A 21,310-nucleotide genomic window follows, 5' to 3' on the forward strand; every position below is an offset into this window, starting at 1 on the left:
TGGTAGTCATGGTGACTTTAGGGCAGGTGATCAAGGTTAACAGCATCAGTGGTGGCACAGGTAGATACTGTGTGCCCCTGGATGTGATGCAGTCCACTGAGAAGAACATGACATCTTTTTTGTGGCTTTCATCTAAGCAGGTACTCAGTATGAGGAAAGTATCTATAGGATGGTAAGGCCTGTAATCTTCAAAACTGTTGCATTCATGAAAGACAGGAAAACACTGAGGACCTAGTTTCAGATTGGAGGAAGCTAAAGGGACATGACCACTAAATGATTGGGGATCTCAGACCAGAAAGAACAAAGAGTCATTGCTGGGACTTCCAGCAAAATTATTTCAACTTAAATTTTTTGAAAAAGGAAAAAAGGAAGATTAAAGGCCTGCAAATGTAATAATCATATACAGATATGCACTCCAATCTGGAGAAGAATGCCCCAGAAGACACATATCTTGTTACAGATCAGCCAATTTTTGGATAATCTCAGAGCTCCCTATGTATTTTAGCTTTATTTTGCTGTCTTGTAACTACTTGGTACTTGCCTGTCTTCCTCACAAAACTATACTGGAGGAGAGCAATATTTGCCGGATTCATCAAGATCCTAGATCCCACCCTCATTATTGCTATCCTCGCAGTCCTCTTAATCACTCCTATATTCAATAATAATATTAACAATAATGATATTAACAACCAGATCACACTTTGTCCACCCTTAACTCTGGCGTACTAAGCATCTTCAATGTTTATTCATTAATTCCTATTCTAACTCTCAGTCATCTAACTCCTGTTCTCTCTGATTTGCAACTTCTGTAGTTCCAATTCCTCTACTTACTTTCCATTTTATACCCTAGAAGTGGTTATCACCAACACCTGCTGCCAAAGCTCTAACTCTAGGCCTCAATGCTCTCATCCATAAAATAAGAAACAATTGGCTGGGTGTGGTGGCTCATGCATGTAATCCCAGTACTTTGTGAGGCTGAGGTGGGTGGATCACGAGGTCAGGAGTTCGAGACCAGCCTGGCCAACATGGTGAAATCCTGTCTCTACTGAAAATACAAAAAATTAGCCAGGCGTGGTGGCAGGTGCCTATAATCCCAGCTACCTGGGAGGCTGAGGCAGGAGAATCGCTTGAACTTGGGAGGCGGAGGTTGCAGTGAGCCGAGACTGCGCCACAGCACTCCAGCCTGGGCAACAGAGCAAGACTCCATCTCAAACAAAAATAAAATAAAATAATAAGGAACAATCTGGCCAAATGAGAATAATCCTGATTTCTCCAATGATTACTATGTACAGACACTGTGATAAAGGTATTTTTATTATGTCCAATTTACAGACAATCAACTGAAGCTTTGAAATCTTCTCAAGGTCCAAGGATACAAAACTAATGACTTGCAAATCCAGGGTTCAAATCTAGAGTTTCTGGTGCCCGTAAATGCATTATACTGCATCCTACACAGAACATATACCAGATATTTCTGGTGTAAACATTCTGTAGCACACTGAAAAACAAACAGGCTATGGTACAGACTCAGTACTGTACTTAGAAATTATAATGCTGAATTATTAGACTAATGTTTCTTAGATTGATTTTTTTTTCTGTTTTAAAATGATTTATACAAAAGTGTTTCTCATTCTAGCCTGAAATTAATTACTAATGGATGAAATGTAGAAAATTTCTTAACAACAGAACAAAAAAATTGAAGCATACTCACAACTTCTCCATAACGTGCAGTTGAAATTCTACGTAGAGGAAAATTCCCTGTGTTGCTGAAACATAATCCCCCTGTCTTCATAAATAAATGAGGGAAAAAATAGAAGCTTATGAAAAGGCATAAGCAATTGAATTAAAAATATATATACTTTATCAATTTGGTTAGCCTTACTAAAATGTTAGGTTCTGAACATGCACAGGACTTGCTGGTATTAACAAATGTTGGCTCACATCGGATGCACCTGTTCAATATAACAAAAATAATTTTTAAAATGTTAATAAATTATACTAAACCTAATTTAATAGAAAAGCTGTCTTTCTAAACAATGGATTAGAGTAGATTCATTCAGTGAGCAATTATGTAAATATGTTAAACAAATTTAAAATAACACGGATTTGAACAGTTTTAGGCCATTCTGTGTTACAAAGTATAAAGTAAGTAAAACTAATCAATAGAAGAGTATTTTTTAACTACATGGAATGTACAGAATGAATAATTCTGAATATCAAAGATAATTAAGTCACTCAACTAACAAAAGAGACCAACAAACTCATATAAATGAAACCCAATCAATTTTTACAATTAGTTATATCAAATATGCTTTCCTTATTTTATGTGCCACAAAGTAAAAAGGTAGCATAAGCTGAAGAGAAATGCATCTCTAGCTCCTATCAAAGCTACAGCCAACACTTTTAAATAAATTCTATTTATCATCTTTGCTTATTTTAGAAAAATACTTCATATTTTTCATTAATGAATGAGATAGATGGGGGAGGGTACTGGACCAGTGATGAGTGAATATATAGGTATTCTTCACTTGCAAAATAGAGCAGGTAGGAGTGGGGCTGGGGCATGACGTAAAACAGACGAGGCTTGGGGAAATATTAGAGGGGCAAAAAAAATCGGTATTTGGATGCCGTAACTCAGGTCAGCCTTAGAAAAAAGATGATCCAACACTAAGTAGCCCTCAGAAAAGTTGCTCAGCTATTTTCTATATTAAACTTGGAAACTAAAGAAAAAACTGTGCCTGGAGGGAAGTCATGATGTAGGCCTCTAAAAAAATTAAAGAAGCTGAAATTGGTATATATGCTTAAATTAGAGGGAAGTATATAGGCAGGCAGGGGTGTGTGTGTGTGTGTGTGTGTGTGTGTGTGTTTCACAAACACATGCACAAAGGGGGAACAGGAAGCAACAGAAAATGGGACTATAAATCAGGGTACCTGGGCTATTATTAGTATACATTAATGTTTTATGTATTATAAGAGCTTTAGTACAGTACTTAGCACATAATTATATTATAGATTATATACCAATTACATAACAACAAACAAAAATAGCTACCCTTTACAGAGTGGTTACTATATAGCACTATACTAAGAACTGTACTTACTTATTTCTGAGCCATTACAGCCTATGAAGTGGGTGGCAATAGTACCATTCCAAAGACAAGGGATTGTGAAGTAGTGAGCTATCCAAGGTCAGACAACTAATAGACTGGACCAAAATTTGAACCCTAGTGTGTCTCATGCTCTAGGCATCAACTTCTGTATCTGTTAATGTCTACTTCTATCCTTCCTTGGGTTATTATGAAAACTAAGTGAACTAAGTGATATGATAGGAAAACATTCTTAAAAGTACATATACATTAGTATATAAGATGATATTAATGAAGTCCGCCCCATCACACTGCTTACCTGTCTCCTAAAGCATTTGCTACCATAAAAGAGTTTTCATTTCCATCACAGAGCTCACAAGTTGCTTGAGACAACAATGTTCCATTAATATCTCTTTCCACTAAACAGTTTAGAAACAAAAAAAAGATGTAACTCATAGTAAACATATAAGCTTCTACATATTCAGAAAATATTTAACAAAACCCAAGTGTTACTATTATTCTATTAATTTTCAAAACACTTTATTTGCATTAAAGGCATAACAAGTATCTCCATAATAAAGTATAGAGAAGTGATCCCTTCATACCCATCCATGCCTCCAAAAAAAAAAAAGAGAAGTGATGCCTTCCCTATTTTCACATAGTAAAATACAGAAAATCATTTTCCAAGTCATCATAACAATTAAGTCAGTATTTTTTTCCTCAAAATTGTCTTACCTCTTATCTATACATTTCTGTCACACTGGGATAGTGAAGCAAGTATTTTCGTAGATTACTGATAAGTTTCTGTAACTTAGAAGGCTTTTAGTAGTATCTATTAAAGTTTCAAATTCACATCCTTACAACACTACAATTTTGTTTTTAGATACCTAACCTACAGAAACACTTGAATATGTACATAAGTATATTCATTGAAGGATTATTTGTTAGAAACAACATGAATATTTAAAATAGCAGAATGGTGGTATATCCATGCTACAAAATACTATGAAACAGATGAAAAAGAATCAGGTAAGGCCAGGTGAGGAGGATCATGCCTGCAATCCCAGCCCTTTGGGAGGCTAAGGTGGGTGGATCACATGAGGCCAGGAGTTCAAGACCAGCCTGGCCAACATGGCAAAACCTTGTCTCTACTAAAAAAATACAAAAATTAGCTGGGCATGGTGGCTTGTGCCTGTAATCCCAGCTACTCAGGTGGCTGAGGCATGAGAATTGCTTGAACCTGGTAGGTGGAGGTTGCAGTGAGCTGAGATCACACCACTACACTCCAGCCTGGGCAAGAGTGAGACCCTGTTTCAAAAAAAAAAAAAAAGAATCAGCTAAATCTAACAGAGTATCAGAGTATACCACTAACTGAAAAAAGTATGCTAGAACAATATTTGTGTATGAAACATTTATGCAAACATACCACTTATGTTTCCTGTGGCTATATAATGTAGATCCTTATAACAGGGAAAAAATTCTGAATGTGCACACACACACGCACACACACACATGTACACACACACACACACAAAAATAACCAGTTACTTTGGGGTTGAAGGAGCAATAGAAAAACAGTATTGGGAAAAATGGTCAAAAAGGACTTTAGTCTTATCCATAATGTTTTAAGTTTTTGCATGGTAGTAAAAAGTAATTTTAACAAAAGTAAAGATGAGCAACTTGTTCCTTCTACAGTCATCCCTGTCTCAATAAATGACAGCTCCATTTGACCATTTACTGTGGTCCCAGTCCTTAAGAGTCTCCTCATGTTCCATATTAAAAAAATAAAAATAAAAAAATTAATGTGCAAATTCTGTCAGCTCTCTCTTCAAAATATATTCAGAAACAGAATTATTTTCTCTACCTCTACAACTAATATTGTGGCCTGCCGGGTACAGTGGCTCATCGTGGCCTGCCGGGTACAGTGGCTCATCTCGTAATCCCAGTATTTTAGGAGGCCAAGGCAGGATGATTGCTTGAGGCCAGGCATTCAAGACCAGCCTGGACAACATAGCAAAACCTCATCTCTATACATACACACACACACACACACACACACACAGCCGGGTGTGGTGGCACGTGCCTGTAGTCCCAGCTACTCAGGAGGCTGGGGCAGGAGGATCACTTGAGCCCAGGAGGTCGAGGCTGCAGTGAGCTGTGATAATGCCACGGCCCTCCTGCTTGGGTGACAGAGCAAGAGCCTGTCCAAAAATAAAAAATAAAAATAAAAAAAAAAGAAAGAAAAAAGAAAAAACTCTGGCCCAAGCACCATCATCTATCACCTGGGCTTTTGTAACAGCATCTTAACTGGAGTGCTGGTTTTGTGCTCCATGCAGAAGCTAAAGTGAAGCTTTTAAAACTTCAGTGTGATCATGTCACTCTTTTGCTTAAAACCTTCCAAATGGCCTCCCATCTCACATAGGACAATTTCAAAGGTCACTAACACAGCATAAAGGTCTTACATGATCTGCACACTATCACCCCAATTTTTCAGACCCAGATGCTTCTACTTTACTTTACTTCTTTGCTTTAGCCACATTAGTGTACTTTCTGTTCTCTGAAAAATGCCAAATATACTCCCATCTTAGAACCTTAGTACTTGCTATTCCCTCTGCTTAGAATGATGTTCCCCAGTCATCCTCATGGCTCTGTCCCTCCCTTCCTTCAAGTCTTTCTTAGATTTCACCTTTCCAGAGAGGACTACCATGATAATGTATGTAAAATAATACCCTATTCTCTCTCCCTTCTCTTGCACCATAGAGAATTTTAATCACGAAATAGTACCCTCTAAAATAGCAAAATACTGTTTCCACAGCTGTAACCTAACCCGAAGGGGCCAGAAGATGTCAGAGCCACTGTTTAGAGAAAGCAGCGAAGAACGTTCCTTTCCCCTACTTCTCATCCACAGATATCTCAAGAGCATCTAATTTAGGGAATGAAGAATTATAAGAATTACAGTAACATAGCTACAGTAATAGAAACATAACTTGAGTGGTTAACTATATAAGATTTCAAACTAGTTTTTATTCTTCCAGTAATTAACTGGCTTACACACATGGCTGATATCAAGTGTACCAGTATGTATTTTCTCTTGATATTAACTTGTGCTGTCCAATACAGTTACTGTTGACTGTGGTTACTAGCCACTTGTGATTACTGACCATTTGAAATGTGCCTAGCCAGAATTGAAATCTCAAAAATTTATTAAGAACAAAAGAACAGGCTGAGCATGGTGGCTCATGCCTGTAATTCCAGCAATTTGGGAGGCCAAGGCGGGCGGATCACCTGAGGTCAGAAGTTTGAGACCAGCCTGGTCAACATGGTACAACCCCATCTCTACTAAAAAAATACAAAAATTAGCTGGGCGCAGTGGCAGGTGCCTGTAGTCACAGCTACTCAGGAGGCTGAGGCAGAAGAATCACTTGAACCTGGGAGGCAGAGGTTGCAGTGAGCCGAGATTGTGCCATTGCACTCCAGCCTGAGCGACAAGAGTGAAACTCTGTCTCAAAAAAAAAAAAAAAAAAAACAAAAGAATGAAGATATCTCAAAAATTGTTCACCTTGATTACCTGTTCAAAGGATAATAGTTTAAATAATATTAGGCTAAATAAAGTATATTATTAAAATTCATTTCATGTTTCTTTTTACTATTTTTAATGTGTAGACAAGAAAATTTAAAATTACATATTTGGTTTGCATTGTATTTCTACTGAACTGCACTACTTTAAACAAACGCCAGCATATTTGGCCTTAACAGTTTTTATTCCAAATTTATGATTAAATCTGACTTACCTTCATCTTCCCATAATCCTAAAATTTACAGTAGAAATAGTACATCATGAAGTGTAACAAATTTCATATTGCCATCCAACTCATAAAACTTTCATTAGCCCCATCCCTAAGAATACACCCCCCAAATACCGTGAGAATCAAGTTAATATTTTCAATGGAGGCAAGAGTGCCAATGAAACTACTAAGAAGCCAGATGCAGTAGATTGCTTAAGCCCAGGAGTTTGAATCCAGCCTGGGTAACATAACAAGATCTCGTCTCTAAAAAAAATAACACCAGGCAACTCTAATCCCAACATATGGGGAGGTCAAGGCAGGAGGACTGCTTGAGGTCAGGAGTTCGAGACCAGCCTGAGATATATAGTAAGACCCCCATCACTACAAAAAAATTTGTTGAAACGAAAAAAAAAAATTGAGATAATTTAAAAATTAATCTTTGAATGGGTAATATATAAAATATAAAAATGAAAGGCACAAAAGGATTTATTTTATTTTTTGAGACAGTTTTGCTCTTGTCACCCAGGCTGGAGCGCAGTGGCATGATCTCACTCACTGTAACCTCCGCCTCCCAGATTCAAGTGATTCTCCTGCCTCAGCCTCCCAAGTAGCTGGGACTACAGGCACCTGCCACCATGCCCGGCTAATTTTTGCATTTTTAGTAGAGATGGGGTTTCACCATGTTGTCCAGGATGGTCTCGAACTTCTAACCTCAGGTGATCCACCTGCCTTGGCCTCCCAAAGTGCTGTAATTACAGGCGTGAGCCACCGCACCAAGCACAAAAGGATTTAAAATGAAAATTAAGTCTCTTTCCCGCCATTCCCAGGCACTCAGTTCTTCACTCAGGAGGCAGCATTGTTACCAGTTTCTTATGAATCCTTTCAGAAATAGCCTGTGTATATACAAGCACATATGCATACATAATGGTCTTTAAAAAGCTAAATAGTGGAATACCAAATACATAAAATAGTGCTGATAACAGGTTCTCAATAAATACTTGTAGATGAATGAATAAATTATTCTATATCTTGCTTTTTTACTCAATATATCTTAGATTTCTTTCCATAGTAATATGTGTAGAACTGCCTCTTTATTTTTCCACAGTTGCATTCTATACCATTGTATGACTATATCATAATTTATTTGGCTGATCTCATCTTGATAGACTCTTATATTGTTTACAATCTTTTGTCTCAGGAATAATGTTGCAAGAAAAAAACATTCAACACTTCTTCAGGCATATAGTTAAGTGTATCCAAGTAAGAAATTTCTAGATGAGAGCTTTCTAGGCAAAGATAATCTGTATTTTTAATTTTGATAAACACTGTAAATTTGCTCTCCACAGAGGTTGCACCAACTTATAATTTTCCCTATTAATACATGAATAACTATTTCCCTGTATCCTTATAAATACATTGTCAAAGTTGAAAAAGTTTCTTTTTGTTGTTTTCATATGGAGTTTCACTCTTGTTGCCCAGGCTGGAGTGCAATGGCATGATCTTGGCTCACTGCAACCTCCACCTCCTGCGTTCAAGCAATTCTCCTGCCTCAGCCTCCAAGAAACTGGGATTACAGGCACGTGCTACCATGTCCGGCTAATTCTGAATTTTTAGTAGTGACTAGGTTAGTCAGGCTGGTCTTGAACTCCTGAACTCAGGTGATCTGCCCACCTCGGCCTCCCAAAGTGCTGGATTACAGGTGTGAGCCACTGTGCCTGTTCGAAAAAGTTTTATAATAAAATCTGGTAAGTTAAAAATAAAATCTCATTTTAGCTTTAATGTACATTTCCTTACTCTGAGTAAGGTTCAACATTTTTTCTCATGTTTTTTTCTATGTGAACTTTATTTACGATTTTTGGCTATTTTTAAAATTGGGCTATTCATCTTACTTTTATTTATCTGTAGGACCTTTACATTTATTGAAGAACTTTGACCTCTGTCTATTGTATGCATTAATATTTTTCTTTAGTTTGTAGTTTGGTTTTTGGTATTATAATTTTTATGGCATTTTATAAATTCACCAATTTTTCCTTCTGTGGTTTTTCTTTTCTTTTTCTTTTTGTCTTTTTTTTTTTTTTTTTTTTGTAGAGACAGAGTCTCTCTATGTTGCCCAGGCTGGTCAGGAACTCCTTGGCTCAAGTAATCCTCCCACCTAGGCCTCCAAAGTGATTATTTTTGGTCACACTTAGACCTATTACAACAAAACTATACAAGTTTTTCCTACATTTTCTTTAAGAACTTTCATATATTCATATTTAGTATTTGACTCATTTGGAGTTTAATTTTCTCAGAAATAAGGTAGAAACCCAACTTGGTGTTTTCTCAGTTTTCCCAGCACCATTTACCAGTTTTATCCCCACTTGGATGAAATGCCACTTTTTGCACATACCAAATTCCCATATGAATTGAATCTATTCTGACTAAGTTCCATCAATCAGTCTGTGTACCCATAAGCCTGTCATACATGTGATTATAGTAGCTATATAATATGCATATTATCTGATGGGGTAGTTCCTTCTTTCCCTTCTCAGAATTTTCTTAGATCTCATATATCTTTCCTGATAAACTTCAGAATTTATTTGTATATTACCCCAAAACAAACAAATAATAACCTGATAGAATTTCCGAGGGTCCTTTAAAATATACAGTCTGGTAGGAGAGTTGGCATCTTTCTAATATTTAATCTTCCCATGCAAAAATAGAGAATGCATTTTCACTTATAAAAGCCTGCCTTCATATCCCTCAGTAATACTCACAAATTTCTTCAATTAATTATATTGTACATTCCTTCTAAAGTATATGCCAAGGTCGGGCGCAGTGGCTCAAGCCTGTAATCCCAGCACTTTGGGAGGCTGAGGTGGGCAGATCACCTGAGGTCGGGAGATCAAGACCAGCCTGACCAACATGGAGAAACCCCGTTATCTACTAAAAATACAGAATTAGCCAGGCGTGGTGGCACATGCCTGTAATCCCACCTACTCGGGAGGCTGAGGCAGGAGAATCGCTTGAATCCGGAGGGAGGCTGCAGTGAGCTGAGATTGCACCATTGCACTCTAGCTTGGGCAACAACAGTGAAAACTCTTGTCTCAAAAAAAAAATCCAAAAATTAAAATTTAAAAAAAAGGATATACCTACTTATTTTTTCTTTTTTGTTGCTATTGTATATGAGGTATTTTCTTTCATCACTGTTCATAGTAATTTTTAGTCATTCTCTTGGGTGTTTTAAACATACAATCAAATCATCTGTAAACAATGATATTTTACTTTTTTTGCTTGTTTGTTTGAGACAGGGTATTACCCTGTCGCTCAGGCTGGAGTGCAGTGGCACCATCTCAGCTCACTGCTGCCTTAACCTTCCAGGCTCAAGCGATCTTCCCACCTTTGCCTCTCGAGTAGCTGGGACTACAGATGCATGCCACCATACCTGAATAATTTCTTTTTTATTTGTAGAGATGGGGTTTCACTGTGTTGCCCAGACTGGTCTCGAACTCTTAAGCTCAAACAATACACCTGCCTTGGCCTTCCAAAATGTTGGGATTAACGGCCTACCTTTTCTTTTCCAGTGATAAATATTTTTTTTCTCTTACTTAAGTGCATAGTTTGCACCCTTTTCCAGGTCCTGACATTAATAGGAACGCTTACACTTTTTGCCTATTAAGCATCAACTGGGCCGGGCGCGGTGGCTCAAGCCTGTAATCCCAGCACTTTGGGAGGCCGAGACGGGCAGATCACGAGGTCAGGAGATCGAGACCATCCTGGCTAACACGGTGAAACCCCGTCTCTACTAAAAATACAAAAAATTAGCCGGGCGAGGTGGCGGGCGCCTGTAGTCCCAACTACTCGGGAGGCTGAGGCAGGAGAATGGCGTGAACCCGGGAGGCGGAGCTTGCAGTGAGCTGAGATCCGGCCATTGCACTCCAGCCTGGGCGGCAGAGCGAGACTCCGTCTCAAAAAAAAAAAAAAAAAAAAAAAAAAGCATCAACTTGGTTTTTGAGTTGAGACATACATATTTTATCATGTTATGTTAAAGAAGTAACCATCTAATCCTACACAATTAAGAGTTTCAAAAAACTCAGACAAAACTCTGTATTTTCTTCTCAATGCCTGCTGATGTCTTAAGTATCACTAAATTTGTACAAAAATAATTTTTATAAACACTATTAAGGGCTGGACACAGTGACTGATGCCTATAATCCCAGCACTTTAGGAGGTGAGGCAGGAAGATCTCTCGAGGCCAGGAGTTCAAGACCAGGCTGGGCAACATAACAAGACCCAGTCTCTACAAAAAATTTAAAAATTAGCCAGCTGCAGTGGTGTATGTGTGCAGTCCTAGCTACTCAGGAAGCTGAGGTAGGAGGATTGTTTGAACCACTACAAAAATATTAAGTAATCATTTAACTATTTAAATTAATGCCCTTTTCAAAAAACAAAAAACAAAAACACAAATGAAGATTTATCACTACTTCTTTGTAAGGAATCTAATTCTTACCTAAAATATGGCCAGCGGGACAGTGGCATTTTCCTTCGGCAGTTAAGCCACTAGGGCAAGAAATGCAGTTCCAGCCATCTTCTGTAACACCTTTCTAAATTAAAAGAAAAAAAAAAGCTTTTCTCTTTTTTAATTAACTTTCTTCTTCATAATCATGTAAGTTCAAAATGCCACAAGAGTATGTAACTGCAGTGAATATTCAAATAAATCATACATATATGAGCCACATAAAAATTCCCTGGAGAGATAATTCATGCTTATATTCCAAAATTAAGCTCTATATTATTACTATGTCCTGACAACTATTAAAGGATTAACTGTGGATAATAGTTCTCTCTTCTTCAGGATCTTTAATTCAAATGGATGCCTACTTTCATAATTATTTGTCATTTACTTTTTCTGTTTACAAATATAAAACACAACACAACACAAAAAGATTGAATCAATAGTCAGTTAATAGGTTAATCTCACCTATTCTAAAACTTTATTCTAATTTTAAAAAATTCAAATACATAAAAAATTTAGTCCACGCACGGTGGCTCACATCTGTAATTTCAGCACTTTGGGAAGTCAAGGTGGTTGGATCACTTGAGGCCAAAAGTTTGAGGCTAGCCTGGCCAACGTGGTGAAACCTCGTCTCTACTAAAAATACAAAAATTAGCTGGGTGTGGTGGTGTATGCCTATAATCCTACTTGGGAGGCTGAGGCACCAGAATGGCTTGAACCAGAAAGGTGGAGGTTGCAGTGAGCTGAGATCACGCCACTGTACTCTAGCCTGGGCAACAGTAATACTCTGTCTCAAAAAAAAAAAAAAATTCATTTATGATTCAAAATGGGTAAATTTTATGAAATATAAATTATACACAGTCGTTGAAATTGATTTATGAGAATATTTTCTTCTATCCATTTATGGCTTGTACTAGTACACTTTTTTTTTTTTTTGAGACAGTCTTCGCTCTGTCACCAGGCTGGAGTGCAGTGGCACGATCTCGGCTCACTGCAAGCTCCACCTCCCGGGTTCAAGGGATTCTCCTGCCTCAGTCTCCCGAGTAGCTGGGACTACAGGCACATGCCACCATGTCCAGCTAATTTTTGTATTTTTAGTAGACATGGGGTTTCACCACGTTTGCCAGGATGGTCTTGATCTCCTGACCTCGTGATTCGCCTGCCTCGGCCTCTCAAAGTGCTGGGATTACAGGCATGAGCCACTGCGCTCAGCCTGGTAAAGGTTTTTGATAAAGTATGACAGCATTCAAAATTGGGCTTATTATATTATATGGTTTAGGAAAAGCCTGGGGCAACAAACACAATAATTACAAACACAGTTGTACCCAAAGTTCATAAAGAACAAAAATAATGCCACAAATTATTTTAAATTTTGGTTGAAAAGACTGAATTTATCAAGAAATACTCCTATTTTGCAATACATTTATATAGGACTATTTATTTATTTATTTTTTTATTTTTTTATTTTATTTTATTTTTTTTGAGACGGAGTCTGGTTCTGTCGCCCAGGCTGGAGTGCAGTGGCTGGATCTCAGCTCACTGCAAGCTCCGCCTCCCGGGTTTACGCCATTCTCCTGCCTCAGCCTCCCGAGTAGCTGGGACTACAGGCGCCCGCCACCTCGCCCGGCTATTTTTTTGTATTTTTTAGTAGAGACGGGGTTTCACTGTGTTAGCCAGGATGGTCTCGATCTCCTGACCTCGTGTTCCGCCCGTCTCGGCCTCCCAAAGTGCTGGGATTACAGGCTTGAGCCACCGCGCCCGGCCTATTTATTTATTTTTTGAGACAGAGTCTCACTTTGTCACCCAGGCTGGAGTGCAATGGTGCGATCTTGGCTCACTGCAACCTCTGCCTCCTGGGTTCAAGTGATTCTCCTGCCTCAGCCTCCCAAGCAGCTGGGACTATAGGTACACGCCACCATGCCCAGCTTATTTTTGTATTTTTAGTAGAGATAGGGTTTCACCATATTGGCCAGGCTGGTCTCCCGAGCTCATGATCCACCAGCCTCAGCCTCCCAAATTGCGGGGATTACAGGCATGAGCCACCATGCCCGGCCTATATAGGACAATTTAAAGATTACAATAACTTAAAAAATGTCACTGAAAAACAAAATGCTTAGCAGCATTTTATCATGGGTAATTCAGGTAGGATCAACATCTGCAAAGATATAAAATAAATGGTAATCTATTATAAAGATGTAAAATAAATGGTAATATAAAAAATGGTAATCAGACCTACAAGTAATACAGATAGCTGTAAATCAGGACAATTGATAACTTCAGATTAAATTCCCAGAATTAATATTTTTTATATGACAACGAAAAGAAACATTACTGTAAATGTCAGACTGTTACACAGACTTTTAATTATTCAACATGATTGAAAAATATATTTGTTAATTGAGAATTATCATATATAGTAACTACTAATTTTTCAAAAATTACGATATAATGAAATTACTAACAAAACAGAAACAGACATTATTTAACCTATTTATTAATGCAATTGGTATTTCATGAAATAATTACACCTCAGATATCATTATGAACATCAATCATCATATAAACTGTTGACATGATAGGTCTAAGACAACTCCATTTGCATCAGTCAAAGAATATACACATCCCAAATTGCACACATCCCAAACTGCTCTATATATTCCTTATTCATCTAATTTTCTTCATAATCGAGTTATTCTATGAGTAAAAACAAAAACTTAAATTTTTACAGCTTTGTGGTTTTTGGGATTTCAGATTTTTAAAAGAAATACATTTCTGTTTTCTCCAAGTTTGCATAAAATTTCGCTGATTTCCCAAAACTTACTCTAGTAAAAATAAAGTTAGCATAGTAATTTTAAAGTTTGTGGGGAAACATTAAACATTACATTATAGTTTGAAAAATAAAGATATTTAACTTATTACTTTTACAGTTAAGTTATTTTAAAATAAATTATGCATACCATGTTTTCTGGGCACTTTTTACAAATAACAGCAGGTCCTCCATTATTAGAGATCATCTGAAATCCTGGTAGACATACACATGAAGTTCCTAAAAAAAAAAAAAAAAAAAGCCAACTTTATCCTTGATAAATAAAAATAAAGTTCCAAGATAGTGAAACTTTTAATAAGTCTGAAGATCTTGAGAAGCAGTATAGTGATTAACAGCAGGATTCTGGAGCCAGTACTGCCTGGGTTCAAATCCAGAAACATACTTCTTGAGTTAGTACTCCTACTCGGTTGCATGACCTTGAACAAGTTACTAAACTCTCTGCCTTGGCTTCCTCTACAATAAAAAGGAGAAAAAAAATCGGTACCTACCTCATAGTATTAATATGAGTATAAAATTAGTTATTATACATAAAGGTCTTAGACTGTCACACACAGCTGGTATTGTGTTGCTACCATTTTAAGCGCAAGTATAACTAAACTATTAAACTACTTAACTGCTGCTGGAAATTTTACATTTCTACGTCACTAAACAATATATATGTATTCGGGCCAGGCGCGGTGGCTCACGCCTGTAATCCCAGCACTTTGGGAGGCGGAGGCGGGTGGATCACCTGAGGTCAGAAGTTCGAGACTAGCCTGATCAACATGATGAAACTCCATCTCCAGGGACTAGGGATCGACCAAGGCGGGAGTGTTACTTTTGCCAGGGCCCACCTCAAACCGTCTTACCTCGGGCATCCTGCCTCTGGTTAACTCCACACGGAACACAGGAGAGCGCGGAGATATCAAAGTACTGGTTGTTGTCGCACTTCTCTGGCTGCTGGAAAGGGAAAGAGAAGGTCTGGGCCTGTAAGAAGCGAGGGAGGGACAACAGGAGGAACACGGTCACGGCCCGGGCAGATAAGAGGTACCAAGCCGCCATTGCCACCTCAGCCCCACCGCGCGTCGCCATGGTACCGACGCTGGCAGCCTCACAGGCGTCAGTCCCCCATCAGCCTCTGCGGCAGCTCCGCTGAGCTGATTGGACAACCCAAGTCTGGGTACCGGAAGTCACTGCTGGTGTTGCTTGGTTGCTAGGTTACCAACCCTGCGCGAAGTTGGCAGGTCCAGTAAAGAGTAGGTTAGAGGCCGGCTAACCCTGAAGCCCAGCGGTATTTTCAAAAGTGTATAGAGTTCCTCTACTTACGATAGGGCTGCCTCCTCCCCTCAATAAACCCATCGTAAGTTGAAAATATCATAATTTGTCGAGTTATATTTACATCAGAATTTATTCAGACTAGGTAATTTTCACGTTAAAGGAAACATGACTTGTAGTTTAACAATTTGATGTCAAAAAAACCCACTGACTTAAAACCTAGTGAAGGATTACTATAGCTTAAGCACTGAAAAAATAAAAAATTTTTCCTGCCAGGTCTGAGCATAGGAAATCATGTATGTGAGACAAAGTAGGAAACGGAAGAAACCATGTTTGCTCATTCTGTTGCCAGCGGAATTTCACAAAGCCCCTGATTCAGTGACTGAACACAGTCCTCCAGAAGAATGCCCTGAAGACAGTAAGAGGATAGAGCACAGGTTTCCACAACTGTTGCTTGAATCACTTCATTTTCTAAAAAAACACGTTCAGTGATCCTAGCTCTTGCCTCTTTCTGTACGTAAGATAACGTCTGACAGGATTAAAGATTATGCCTCTGTAACCTATAATCAGATGTACTCTCCAACCAAAACTTTGATGAGATTTTGCTCCAGTGTAACTTCTGAGCATGTTTAGTGTAACTTTTGAGCACATGCAGAGCTCCATCCCTTGATAATAGAAACTGTGGGCAGAACCGCTGCTTTGGAGCAGTATAACATAAACTCTTTGAACGACTCCCCAGTGTTGCATTCCTCAGTAAGACTCCAAATAAAACTAACTTTGAGTCTTTAAAAGCCTTATTTTTTTCTTTAGTTGACATGTATATAAAATGAGATCACCTTTACACCTCTTGTGAATAAAAGAATCTAAGCCTGGTGCTGTGGCTCACGCCTCTAACCCTAACATTTTGGGAGGCCACCGCAGAAGGATTGTCTGAGCCCAGGAATTCAAGACCAGCCTGGGCAACATAGTGGGACTCCACCTCTACGAATAAAATTTATTTTAATTAGCTGGGTGGGTGGCACATGCCTATGGTCCCGGCTACTTGGAAGGCTGAGGCGGGAGAACCATTTCAGCCCAGGAGGTCAATGAGCCCAAAGGCTGCAATAAGCTGTGATCGTGCCACTGCACTCCAGCCTGGATGTCAGAGACCCTGTATCAAAAAAAAAAAAAAAAAAAAAAAAAACTTGGACAAATATATGGAAACTTTTAGAGTTAGAGACCACTTGCGAGGCTAAGGTAGAAATCTAGAGTCTAAATTGGAGCCATGGAAGAAAGGAGAGGCAGGAGAGGATGAATAAAGGAGCTATTCAGGAAGAAGAATTATGAGAATTTTATGATTTGGACATAGGAAGTAAAGAAACAGAATCAAGGATAACTTACAGGTTTCTGATTTGGGTGGCTGGGTAGATGGTTGTGATATTAAAGGAAGATACCTGTGGCAGATAGCTTCTAAGCGAAAACTTATTGGATAAATAAAATTTTAAGGTAGAAATGAAAGTTATAGGAATATCTAACATGGTGGGGCGCTGGGGGGTGAATAATAATAGAAATAATAGGTATTAATAGCTTGTTTTTGTTATCAAGCAAATGAGCTCTGTATCCAATGTGCGCACAGAAGCTAATACTATGTGGCACAAGCTTTTGAGGAAAAAAAGGCTTTATTTGCACAACTATTCAGCAAGGATATAGGAGTGCATTCAAATCTGTCTCCCTGATTTGGCGTCTGGGGTAAACTCATGGGCTTGGAAAGCCAAGGGAAAGGATTTATGAATGTGTCCTGGCAGGCTGATTGGAGGATTTAAATTTGACCATTTAGAAAAAGGTATGTAGAGGCCGATTTTAGGCCCGATCCTCCAGTCAAATGGACCCATCACTTTTGAAAGAGTTCCAAGTTCAGGTTCCAGTCACGTCCTGGTCTTCTTGGTTCCAAGGAAAGGATTCATTGGTTTTGGGTGTTGTTAGAGGTCCAAGCTTTTTCTATTGTACACGCCTGGGCTACATGACTTGCAGTTTTTGGCTCTGTTATATCTAAAAGGTAACACGATATTTTGTTATCAACAGGGTAGGCCCAGTTTGGGCTAGTCCCATGGAGACACTTTTAATGTGTCCGGTATTGCAATATCTCATTTGATCCTAAATTGGGACTGTTATCATCACCTTTAATTTACATGAAATAACCAAGGCTTTGAAAGTATAAGTGACTCTCTAAGGTCACACTTAATTCATGGTTCTAACCCTGTTAATTTGACACCAGAGCCCATACTTTTCTTCAGTTTGTTGTTGTTGTTGTTTTAAACTTTAATTTAGGTTCAGAAGTACATGTGCAGGTTTGTTATACAGGTAAATTGAGTGTCTTGGGGGCTTGGGGTACAGATTATTTCCTTACCCATGTGATAAGCATAGTACCCAATAGGTAGTTTTTTGATCTGTACTCTCCTTTCACCCTGCATCCTCGAGTAGCACCCAGTATCTATTGTTCCCTTCTTTGTGTCCATCTGTACCCAATGTTTAGCTCCAACTTATAAGTGAGAACACACAGTATTTTATTTTCTTTCCTGTGTTAGTTTGAGATAGGAGGTTGGCAGGACCGATTTCACAGGATAAGGTCATAAAGACCTGGCTGATAAAACAGGATAGGTAAAGAAGAGGACTGAAACCTGCTAAAACCAAGATGGTGACCAAAGCGACCTCTGGTCATCCTCACTGTTCATTATATGCTAATTATAATGTGTTAGCATGCTAAAAGACACTCCCACCAGCACCATGACAGTTTGCCCATGCCATGCCCACTTAGAGAAGTTACCCTATATGGTCTAACAAGGGAGGACACTCTGTTCCAGGAACTCTCCACCTTTTTCCTGGAAAACTCATGAATAATCCATCCCTTGTTTAGCATATGATCAAGGAATAACCATAAATATACTCAGTCTAGCAGCCCATACCATTGCTCTGCCTATGAAATAGCCACTCTTTATTCCTTTACTTTCTTAACAAACTTGCTTTCACTTTATTCTGTCAGATTGCTCTTGAATTCCTTCCTGCACGAAGCTGAGAACCTACATGGCCACTCAGGCTGAACCCTAATTTTGAAGTTTGTTCTGTGACAAGTTCGCTTTGGATAATGCAGAGCCCACACTCTTAAGTCCTGTTTTTTATTGTTGCCTTTGAATCTCTGGATGTGCTTTTCTGGGCAGGAATAAAGAAAAGCTAAAGGCAAGTAAGTTCAAGACGAGATTAATGAATTAAAATATTACAAAGAAGGTGAAAAACAGAAGTGGAGGTTGTGCAGAAAGGGGAATTAGTGAGGTTCAGATCTTACAGCTGGGGTACTTTGTGTGGTGAACCCTGTGCTTATTCCCAATCTCCAGACACTTAGTGCCCTTTTGATTTGTTAACCTTTTGTGTGTAACTTGTTTTTTACTCACTTGAAGTCTTCAGGATGTTCCTCTCTGTGCCCTACCTTCTCATTTTTCTTAATTTTACAGTGATATATCTGGGCATGTTTCATTGTCATCTTTTGTGTGGAACACGTGTTGTAACGTTGCAATCTAGCAAAGAAACTCATGACCTTTAAGACTGGGAAATGATTTCTTCTATTAACTATTCCTTTGAAGACTTTCTCTCCATTTTTTTTTGCCTTTCGGACACCCTATTTTTCAGATACTAGACCTCATGGACTGTTCCTCTAATTTTCTCAGATTATTTTTCCATTTTTCTTTTTTCTTTTCTTTTTTTTGAGACGGAGTCTCACTCTGTTGCCCAGGCTGGAGTGCAGTGGCGTGATCTCGGCTCATTGCAAGCTCCGCCTCCTGGGTTCATACCATTCTTCTGCCTCAGCCTCCCGAGTAGCTGGGACTACAGGCACCTGTCACCACGCCCAGCTAATTTTTTTTTTTTTTTTGTATTTTTAGTAGAGATGGGGTTTCACTGTATTAGCCAGATGGTCTCGATCTCCTGACCTCGTGATCTGCCTGCCTCGGCCTCCCAAAGTGTTGGGATTACACGCATGAGCCACTGCACCCAGCCTCTGTGTGTATGTGTGTGTGTGTGTGTGTGTGTGTGTGTGAGAGAGAGAGAGAGAGAGAGAGACGGAGTTTTTTTGCTCTTGTTGCCCAGGCTGGAGTGCAGTGGCACTATCTCGGCTCACCACAACCTCCGCCTCCTGGGTTCAAGTGATTCTCCTGCCTCAGCCTCCCAAGTAGCTGGGATTACAAGCATGTGCCACCATGCCCGGCTAATTTTGTTATTTTTAGTAGACACAGAGCTTCTCCATGTTTGTCAGGCTGGTCTCGAACTCCTGACCTCTGGTGATCCGCCCACCTCGGCCTCCCAAAGTGCAGGGATTACAGGCGTGAGCCACCAAGCTCAGGCTTCATTTTTCATTTTATTTTGTTTGATTCTACTTTCTGGAAGATTTTCATGAGCTTATCTGTCAAACATTGCATTGAACTTTTCATTTCTTCTATTATAAATTTAATTTCTAAGAGCTCTCATTTGTTTTCTGGCTATATCTTAATTATGGTATTTTTGAATTCTTCCATGCTGCAATATTTTATTTCCCGGAGTACATTACAAATAGTGTTTTAAAGTTTTCCTCTGTTGTATAATCTGTTTCTTCAAAGTTCTGTTTTGTATAAAAGGCTTTCCTCCTAAATCTGGTGATCTTTTGCCATTTACACACGTACAAAAGTGGGTGGCCAGGCACAGTGGCTCATGCCTGTAATCCAGCACTTTGGGAGGCTGAAGCAGGTGGATCATCTGAGGCCAGGAGTTCGAGACAAGCCTGGCCAAAATGGTGAAACTCCGTCTCTACTAAAAATACGAAAATTAGCTGGGCGTGGTGGTGCATGCCTGTAATTCCAGCTACTCAGAAGGCTGAGGAAGGAGAATTGCTTGAACCCAGGAGGTGAGGGTCGCAGTGAACTGAGACTGCGCCATTGCACTTTAGAACCGGCAACAAGAGCGAAACTTTGTCTCAAAAAAAAAAAAAAAAAAAGTAAGTACACTGACAAGCTAATTAGAAGCTCTACAAAGACAGGAAGGGCTTGTTGACCAGGCTACAATGTGTAGAGTGACTTGCCTGGGTTGTTTCTTAGGGCACTCCCTCATTCTTCCTGTCCCCTTTCCCTATTCTATTGAGATGATCAAATTTCTCAGAAAGATTCTTCTCCTTGGAGATTTTAATCCTGGGTGTAATATTTAGAGGGTGTGAGTTTCATCGTTCACATGATGCCCTTCTTTTACATATATTAAATAGAATCCCCGTTTGCAAATGCACTGAGAATAAACTTTCAATCTTTTGTTGGAGTGGGAGAGAGACAGGTTTCTAGGTATTGGAAGGAAAGTGCTTTGAAAGTTGATGTTCAGTCACTTCTGTTTTCACTCCCCTCCACAAACAGAAGGTATTATTGTCTCCTAAGCCTTTGAGGACTTCTCTGGTGCATGTAAGATAGCTTCTTAGCTCTTCCCACTGTTAATTTAGGATTCAGCTCTCTTGGATCCACAGAAGAAATGATCACCTATCCACTTGCTTCCTGCTTGCAAAGTTTTATTGCTGTTCCTCTTACCCTATTCTCTTTATTCTTGTTAGTTTTTGTCTTTTTAAAAGTTTCTTCTCTGTTATTTTATTAGAATTTCCGGAAGGAGTGGAGATAAATACCTGTGTTTAAACTGTCACATTAAACTGGAAGCCAAAATAACCTGTTAACCCCTCTTCATGAACATACTCTTACCACTCTCTAATCTATTCTCCATACCTCAGCTGGAGTACTCTTTTGAAATGCAAGTCCTAATATATCCTCTGCCTGCTGTTTTTCCAATGGAAAGATCAAAGTCCTTAACATGAACCCTAACCCTCAGCATG

The 21,310-nt window shown here is 39.0% G+C and overlaps 2 protein-coding genes across 11 annotated transcripts in view; one reads left to right on the forward strand and one right to left on the reverse strand.

The window, feature by feature from the left end:
• Positions 1-15,296, reverse strand: part of LOC105497251 (transmembrane protein 67) — a 63,672-nt gene extending 48,376 nt beyond the window's left edge. For 8 of the 10 annotated variants that reach the window (XR_011606882.1, XR_011606880.1, XR_011606881.1 and 5 more), the window contains exons 1-6: positions 15,042-15,296; positions 14,324-14,412; positions 11,361-11,454; positions 3,406-3,505; positions 1,883-1,952; positions 1,712-1,786 (exon numbers count right to left, since the gene is read on the reverse strand). Coding sequence is in view for 6 of the 10 variants with exons in the window: in XM_011768232.2 (XP_011766534.2) it covers positions 1,712-1,786; positions 1,883-1,952; positions 3,406-3,505; positions 11,361-11,454; positions 14,324-14,412; positions 15,042-15,264 (651 nt within the window). In the remaining 4 variants the exon portion in view is untranslated. Of the gene's footprint in view, positions 1-1,711; positions 1,787-1,882; positions 1,953-3,405; positions 3,506-3,821; positions 8,587-11,360; positions 11,455-14,323; positions 14,413-15,041 lie in introns of those variants that run through there. The other 2 variants (XM_071068004.1, XM_071068003.1) reach the window with 2 other exon arrangements.
• A 217-nt stretch (positions 15,297-15,513) lies between these two features.
• Positions 15,514-21,310, forward strand: part of LOC105497253 (RNA binding motif protein 12B) — a 36,032-nt gene continuing 30,235 nt past the window's right edge. Inside the window, exon 1 of the mRNA XM_011768242.2 lies at positions 15,514-15,532. The gene's annotated coding sequence lies outside the window, so the exon portion shown is untranslated. The remainder of the gene's footprint in view (positions 15,533-21,310) is intronic.

This window comes from Macaca nemestrina, chromosome 8, assembly GCF_043159975.1.
Source record: "Macaca nemestrina isolate mMacNem1 chromosome 8, mMacNem.hap1, whole genome shotgun sequence".
Taxonomy (NCBI): Eukaryota; Metazoa; Chordata; class Mammalia; order Primates; family Cercopithecidae; genus Macaca; species Macaca nemestrina.